The sequence below is a fragment of the Gavialis gangeticus genome, unplaced genomic scaffold (genome assembly GCF_001723915.1).
Source record: "Gavialis gangeticus isolate Ggan-Ray unplaced genomic scaffold, GavGan_comp1, whole genome shotgun sequence".
NCBI lineage: Eukaryota > Metazoa > Chordata > Crocodylia > Gavialidae > Gavialis > Gavialis gangeticus.
In genome coordinates this window covers 10744973-10752783 of record NW_017729012.1, presented here as the reverse complement: position 1 = coordinate 10752783, position 7811 = coordinate 10744973, and the positions used below count along the sequence as shown (strand labels likewise).

Sequence of the window (7811 nt, the reverse complement as noted above, 5' to 3'; positions counted from 1 at the left end):
CAGTGCTGGGCCCACACCTCCCTCTGCTCAAACCAGGCGCCGCGTGGCCCCTGCTCCCAGCCTCTGTCCTCCCAGGGAACCGCGCAGCAGTCCCTGCATTTCACTGCAGGCCCCTCAACGTGCTACCAAGGGTCTGGGCCAGGAAGACGTCGGCCCCATCAGGAAGCCCAGAGAGACACGGGCCTGGAGACCTCTCGGCTCAGGCCGCGGGTTCTCCGTGGGGTCCCCTCGCACATGCACGTGCTGCAGAGCCAGGCAGGATAGGGGGACCCCCCCGCGGGTGCAGCGCTGGGCCACTCACCACCTGCAGCTTGATCTGGATGCACAGAGATTTCTTCTTGACGGCCGCCATGCCGGTGGTGAAGGTCTTGCGCATGCTGGTGGCCCGGCGCAGCGCCAGCTGTGACCCGCCCTCCAGGCCCGCCACGGAGCCCGACAGCACCAGGGCCGTGCCGGCCCGGCCCGCAAACAGGCTGCTGATGATCTTCCTGCCGAGAGGCACGGGGGTCACGAGGGGAAGGCCACGCGCCCGCCCCGGAGCCCAGCTCTCCCCGCGGCCGCGCCCCGACTCACTTCTGCGAGTCCTGCAGCAGCGCGGCGGCGTTGTGCGCGGCCGGGTTCTGCTTGACGTAGCCCAGCCAGCCCGCGGCGTCGTACTCCACCCAGCTGGTCCCCGAGCTGTGGCCCAGGAAGAAGTGCCGCGGCCTCTCGCTGCGCAGCAGGGGGTTGGGCCCTGCAGAGATGCCTCGGTCAGTGCCTCACCCAGGCACCGCGGGAGAGGGCCAGCCCGGCTCCCCACAACGCCGGGCACTGTGGCCCTGCCCCCCTCCCTCACCTTTCTTGTCTCCATCCTGGGGCCCGTAGTAGGTGAAGAGCCGGTCCAGCAAGGTGTCCTCGTTGCCCCCGGGCTGCAGCGCCTCCTCCTCCAGCAGCCACAGCAGCCCCCGAGCCTCGTCCGTGCGGGGCAGTGAGCGTACCTGCAGGAAGGCCAACGCACCGCGTCACCCCCACACCTGGGCATGGATGGGCGGGCGTGCACCCCGCCGGGACCCCGGGCGTGCAGGGAGGGAAGCGTGCAACTCGCGGTGCTGCAGGGAGGGTTGGGGCTGGCGCTGCTCTGGGCGCTGAGCACCTGGACGCACGGACGGGGACGCAGGGTGCAGGGATGGGATGCACGGAGGCTGTGGGGAGGCACCTGCTGGCATCGGGGCAGGGGACGTACCCAGCCAGACTCCCTGCAAGGGGCCTGGACTGCTGCTCTCCCCAGCCCAGCAGCCCTCCAAAGCCCAGGGGGACGGTCCCTTGCACCAGACCCCCATTTCCCCGTGGCCTGGCATGGAGCCGTGGCCCCCAAGCACTCGACGGCCGAGGCATCCCGGGGGTGCCCGAGCCTGCAGGGCACCCCGAGCTCCAGCACAGCCGGGGTCTGAGGTCTCGAGTCAGGCCCAGAGGAGGGGCCCTGAGTGCTACAGCCCGCTCACGGGCACCGCTCCCTCCCACCCGGAGCCCAGGGTCTGTGCGCCCCACACCAGAGATGCGCCCGCTCACACCGAGCATGACTTGCGGCTACAAACCTCGGTGCCCTTCAGCTAGAAGGGACGGGCAGACGGTACCTCCCAGCCGAGCCGGCTCAGCACGGGCAGAGCCACCTGGAAGCTGCAGGCCCAGTGCTGCGCGTGCCTGGCTGGGCGTGCAACAGAGGCCCCGCCGGGAGCCGGAGGCAGCAGTGGCTTTGCAGCGGGGCGCGTGCAGGAGCCAGAAATGCCGGCCCCTTCCCTGCCTGCCTGCGCAGGACGCGCCAGGTCCCCGGCCCTGCCGCGGCGCGGTTCGGAGAGCGGCACGGTTCCCGGGCGGGTGAAGCAGGGGTCCGAGCTGCAGGGTGCGGGGAGCATGCGGCGCCGGGAGGGAGGGGAGACGAGACGCCTCGCCGCGCGGACCCGGCTTGTGCTTACCAGTGCCTGGTGAGAGGGCTGGTCTACAGTGGCCACAGAGCCCGAGGGAGCGGGCTCTATGTCATCTAATGCAAGCTCTATGTTTTCCTAGAGAGGACGGACAGACGGAGATTAGTGCCTGTGGCTAGAGATCACGGTTATGGGGACCGGCCAGGGCCAGCCGGTTCGTTAGTCTATTCGAGAGTCTACAACGCTCATCCGCAGGGGTCTCCCCGGGCGGCTCCAGTCTCCCCACGGCGCGGGGAAAGCACCGGCATCATGCTGCGCGCCCCGCTCCATGACCCCAGAGTGCTCCCCTTGCCGGGGGCCTGCCTCTGAGCCTGTGACCCCCGGGAGGCAGAGGGCTTTGGGCGGCCCAGGGGGTGCCGGGGTCACAGCAACAGCCCCTGCCTGGGGCCACCCCACACAGAGGGGGTGAGGGGGGGCCAGGACTGATTTTAGAGCTGTCCCCCGCATGTGGGGACAACGTCATGGAGGCCGTGGAGACCCCTGCTTCCAAAAGCACCCGATCCAGAGACGCAGATTAGGACGAGGCCTGCGCTACAGGGTTAGACAGCAGCCGGCGGCTACGGGGGGTGGAGAAGCCGGGGCAGAGAGGAAGGGGCGACGCAGTCGGTGGCGGGACCTGCCCGGGCCCCTTCCGGCTCCCCGAGCTGGGGGACGCCTCCGCGGCGGCAGGCAGGGAGGTGGGAGCACTACCTCCTTGTACCGCTCCAGCTCCTGGACGAAGGTGCGCTCGTGGAAGAGCGCCTGCAGCCGCTCCTGGCCGTAGTTGTGGCACAGCTCCTCGAAGGTGGCGCCGCGGCCCTGGCCGGCCAGCTCGGGGTTCTGGAAGCCCGGCGTGTCCACCACCATCATGGAGCACAGCGAGTGCTGGCTCGACTTCAGCGCCCTGCGCGGGGGAGACAGGGCTGGGGGCGGGCGGGGGGCAGCCCTCCCCAGGGCCAGGCCCCGCTCGCGGAGCAGCCGGGGCACTTTGCTGCGGGCCGGGCTAGACGCACACGCACCTGTTCAGCAGCGAGATGAGCAGCGTGAAGAGCTCCGAGTACAAGCCCGAGGCCATGCCCTCCAGGCACTCCAGCGCCGTCAGCTTGGGGCCTGTGCGGGGAGATGATTCTGCGTGAGCTGGCTCCCACCTGCCCCCAGGAGCCTTGCAGCCAGCTTCCCCGTGCTCCTCTTCCCTGCACTGGGACCCCTGCGGGTTTCACCAGGAACCCGGAGACAGGAGAGTGTAGGGGCCGGCTCTCTGCTCTGCTACAGACCCCTGGCGACCTTGGTCACATCCCTTCGCCTCACCCTACAAGGTGTGCCACAGTAGCTGTACACCCCAGACAGGGAGCTGGGCGAGCAGGGGACCCAGGGCTCCCACAACGTCACCCCCACTCCTTCCCAGCCGTCAGGCGCCCCCATACCTGTGCCGTCGCCCAGCCCGGGCTCCTCGGGGCCCTGGCGGAAGGAGGTGGAGCGCTGCAGGGTGCTCTTGGGCTGGTGCTTGAAGATGGCCGAGGAGAGCTCCTCCAGGCTGCAGCCCAGTAGGTAGGCAGCTTTCTGGGCCCATTCGTGCCGGGCAAATTGTTTCCTGCCGGCTGGAGAGGAGGCAGTCAGCACCACGGGCCGGGCCGCTCCATGCCAGGCAGCCCACGGCGCCGAGGCAGCCCCCAGCCTGGCCAGGACCTGCCCAGACCGATGCAGCAGCGGAGGATGCTCCCGTGCATCCCCAGGCGTGCGGGGGCAGAGGGGTCTCGTTGGGGGCACAGGCTCTGACCCCCTCACCCCTCGTGCTCGGCTCCGGGGGCACGTAATGGAAGCGTATTTAGGAGACTAGTGAAAGGAGACTTCTGCTGGGGGGCAGCAGGGCAGGGCAGGGCAGGGCAGGGCAGGGCAGGAGCGCGGGGTTCAGCTGGGTGTCCAGGGCGCTCCGGCGTGGGCCCAGGGAGCCCGGGCAGTGCTGCGCGGGGAGCGAGAGCCATGCAGGCTGCCGGGCAGACAGGCAGGCGGGCATCCATGGGGGCAGAGAACAGGCAGGCCACAGGACAGGGGGTGGCCGGCCCCGCAGGGTGGTGCTGGCAGCATCGGGCACAGCTCTCCCAGCAGATCTTCGGCCAAACCAGCCCTCCCAGCCCACCCGCAGCTGCATGACATGGCACCAGGACAAAGCGGGGGCTGTTAATGGGGGACGCAGACAAGGGACACGGACCGGACCGGACGGGACGGGACAGGACACCGGGGAGCGAGGGGGAGGGAGGAGCTTTACCTTCGTCGGCGTCTGCATTGCAAGGGGACAGCATGCACCATGCAAACAAAAACAGGGGGTTAGAACACACGGGACGGCGCCACGCGGCACGCACACGGCCACGGCCACGCCACACAGCCGCCAGGGCCCGGCCTTTCCCCTCCAGGGGCCCGCAGGCTGCGTGCCTCCCTGCACCGGCACTGCTCTGGCCAACGGGCACTGCGACGGGGCGGGTGCGCAGCCAGGACCCACCAAGGGGGGGGGCAGCAGCACAAGGACACGCGGCACCAATTCACCAATCCCCAGCGGCAGGGGCCTGTCTCCACAGCCAGGCGGGACGCCCCGGCATCTTCCTGGGCACCAGGAGCCCGCGACCACAGACCTGCTTCCCAACACGCCCGCACGGCGCGGCTGCCACCCACGCCAGGCCCCGAGAGCACCAAGCAGCTGCGTGGGGGGCTTGTGGCAGCTTTGCCTCTCCCTGGGCCGCGGGGCGAAGCAAACCCCCCGTGCCGCCCCCTAGCGGCCCCACAACCCGCAGAGCCCGGTGCCTGCCACGGCCCAGACCCCCGCGCCCCACGGCTGGGATCTCCCACCAGCTCCCAGCACCGCTGCCCGGTGAGCGCTGCCCAGACGACCCCCGGAGCAGGGGCACCTGCAAGGCGACTGCGCAGGGCTAAGCCAGGCACCAGCACCCGGCACCCAGCACCCCCCGACCCCCGGGAGTTACCAGCTTCGGCTACGCAGGGCTCTGCAGGGGGGAAACGGGAGGGATCGTTAGCCGGGGACCCCATGGGGTCCCCGCAGCCGGCCTGGGGGTCTCTGCTCCCTGTCTCAACAGGGACGGGCTCCCTGCGGGAGCCAGCCTGCTTCACCCCAGGAGCGAGCACAGCACCCACCCCACATCGTTCCTGCCCCGGGCGCTGGAGATCAGCCCCATCCCAGCCCCACGGTGCTGGGGGCTCGGCCATGTCCTGCTCAAGCAGCTCAGCACTGGTCGGACCGCACTTGGAGAGCGGGGGCAGGAGCCAGCTGGGCCTGGGAGCGCTCGGGGCTGCCAAAAGCCTGGCTCCAGAGCACGGGATGATGCTCACTGGGGTTCATCGTCCGACCAGCTCCTCTGCTGGACGCGGGCAGGGCCCCCGAGCCGCACGTTACCTTTGGTGGCTCCGGCAGCGCCCAGGTGGTAGATGGCGCCCAGGACGAGCCAGAAGGCCTTCTGCTCCTCGGCGGAGATGCCCATGACCTTCATGGCAGCCTGCAGCTTGCTGAACTGCTGCGCTGCCTTCTGCTTCTCCTCTGGCTGCAGGAAGGGCCAGGCACGATCACCCGGGGTCTGCTCCTGCCCCAGCCCCCTCCGAGCACAGCCCTGACCTGGGCACACAGGGTGAACCTGCCCCGTGCCCCCAGGACCTCCTGCAGCAAGAGGGATGGGCTGCAGCCCCAGCCGAGGGGGCACGCGTGCAGGCTCGGCTATGCGGGCTCACCTTGTGCAGCGGCGCAATCCCGAACACGTTGTTCTCGGGCAGGTGGCCAAAGTGCAGCTCGGTCCTGCAGGGGCAAAGCAGGGCCTCAGCACCGTGGCATGGGTGGCTTCCCCCCAGAGCTGGGCATGCAGACGGACCTCAGCAGCCCGCCTCGGTGCCCGGCTGCAGCACGGAGGTGCTGGGCTTGGGAGCCCCGCAGACCCTTCGCTGCATCCCGGCTGGACCGGCCAGGCCAGGACCACAGGGCATTAGGGACCCTCGGGGACCTGCGCACGGCTCTCGGAAACCCACCGGGCTGCAGGCTGAGGCAGCCGGGCACCATCCTGTGCAGGAGCAGGGAGCACCCGTCTGGCCTTACCTGAGGGTGCTGTCGGCGCAGGCCAGCAGGTAGTAGAAGACGTGGAAGGTGGCCTCGTTAGCCGGCCGCCGGGCCACCCGCAGCTTCTCCAGCAGCATTGTCTGGGGGCAGAGCGGAGCAGCGGGCACATGGAGCGGGTGGACGCTGCCTGCCCCACACCCCGCAGCTGGCACCCAACCCCCCGCGCTTCCTCCCTGCCCCGGGGCTGCATGCCCGGCTGGCGACCGCGCCGCGCCTGCTTATCCTGCCGTGCCAGGCGCTGCGAAGGAGACACCTCGTTATCACGAGCTAATCCAGCACGGAAAGGAAATCAATAACCGCCTGCAACTCCCCTCTGCAGATGCAAACACTGGGGAGAGCGCGGCCGAGCGCTCGCAAACGAGCTCAGTCAGCCGGAGGGCGTCTGCCGGCGGAAATGCCACGGGAGAGCCGACCTCGCTGCTGAAGGCAGGAGCGTCGGCCCATGGACGGTCAGCGCAGGCAGGCCCTGCAGGACCCCAGCCCTTCCTCTGTGGGGACTTTGGGGATCTGTCCGAGCCGGCAGCCAGGCCCCAGCACGTGCAGGCGGTCACTCCCGTGCCTGGCAGGGCTCAGCCCCGTGACGGCGCATGCCGCACATGCCAACGAGGATGCGGCAGCCCTGCGGCACCTCTCACCTGGATGGAGGCAGAAGCCACCTGCCCGGCCTGGTCGAAGTCCAGCGAGAGGATCTGGGAGAACCGCGTGGCGTTGCCGTTCATGCTGGTGCTGCCGTTGCCGAACGCCTCCAGGACGGTGTACAGCGCCTGCCACTTCTCCGCTGCAGCGTGACCGCAGGCAGCCGCTCAGCGTGTGCCGTGCCAAGCCAGTGCCCGTGCAGCACCCCCACCAGGCTGTGCCAGGAGCCCCTGCCTCCCACCCGGCGAGGAGCAACCAGTGCCGCCCGAACGGCGCGAGGAGCCGGGGCCAGTCAGCGCGCACCCACCTGAGAAGACCTTGCCAGAGCTGCCGGCGATGGTGGCCAGGTACTGCACCAGGTGCTGGCAGCTGGTGGTCTTGCCACTGCCGCTGGCCCCCAGCAGCACGATGGACTGGTCCTGGCGGCTCATCAGCATGCTGCGGTAGGCGGCCTGGGCCACGGCGTAGACGTGCGGGGCCATGTCCTCCCGCCGGCAGCCCTTGAACATGTGCATCACCTGCGCGGGGCAGGGCAGGGCGTTCGCGTGGGGTGGGGTGGGGTGGGGTGGGGGCCAAGCAGCCACCCGACCCCCGCCAGCCCCTCACCAGCTCAGACACCCCCATGCACACCTAGGGTCACAGGGGGAAGACCTCGGCCCCACAGGGCCAGCGAACCCCAAGCAGGCTCCAGAGACTGCCGAGAGCAAAGCCGTCTAGCCCGAGCCCCCTGCCACGGAGGCAGCCTCCACCCCCCGGGTGGGCAGAGGGAAAGGTGACAAATGCCGTCGAGCCCAGCCTCTCGCCCCCTGCCAGGGACCCTGGGGCTCCGGGCGCAAGCACGGCTGGGTGGATGCTACCTTCTCCGAGTACATGGCCGGGGAGCTGAGCGGGTTGATGATGAGCATGGCGGGCCCCGCGTAGGTGTGCAGCAGGTTGGCGCCATAGCGCTGGTGCAGCGTGTGCAGCACGCTGGACTCGTTGAGATACACCAGGCTCGCCAGGTCCTCCACGCGGTCGCAGCCCGGCGGGTTTGCCTGTGGGGTAGGGTGGGCACCATCAAGCTGGGAAATCCCAGCCCTGCCCGGCACCTGGGGACACAGACGGGCTACAGGATCAGGGCCCCC

General features: G+C 69.9%; 1 protein-coding gene across 1 annotated transcript in view; it reads right to left on the bottom strand.

Moving 5' to 3' along the window:
• The window catches only part of MYO18A (myosin XVIIIA), a 46560-nt gene that overhangs the window by 18424 nt on the left and 20325 nt on the right, over window positions 1–7811 (bottom strand). Inside the window, exons 8-22 of the mRNA XM_019510967.1 lie at window positions 7545–7747; window positions 6995–7205; window positions 6687–6829; window positions 6031–6131; window positions 5673–5736; window positions 5344–5488; window positions 4916–4936; window positions 4207–4218; window positions 3365–3538; window positions 2960–3050; window positions 2652–2844; window positions 1953–2039; window positions 836–977; window positions 574–733; window positions 302–488 (exon numbers count right to left, since the gene is read on the bottom strand). Of these exons, the coding sequence (XP_019366512.1) occupies window positions 302–488; window positions 574–733; window positions 836–977; window positions 1953–2039; window positions 2652–2844; window positions 2960–3050; window positions 3365–3538; window positions 4207–4218; window positions 4916–4936; window positions 5344–5488; window positions 5673–5736; window positions 6031–6131; window positions 6687–6829; window positions 6995–7205; window positions 7545–7747 (1934 nt within the window). The remainder of the gene's footprint in view (window positions 1–301; window positions 489–573; window positions 734–835; window positions 978–1952; window positions 2040–2651; window positions 2845–2959; window positions 3051–3364; window positions 3539–4206; window positions 4219–4915; window positions 4937–5343; window positions 5489–5672; window positions 5737–6030; window positions 6132–6686; window positions 6830–6994; window positions 7206–7544; window positions 7748–7811) is intronic.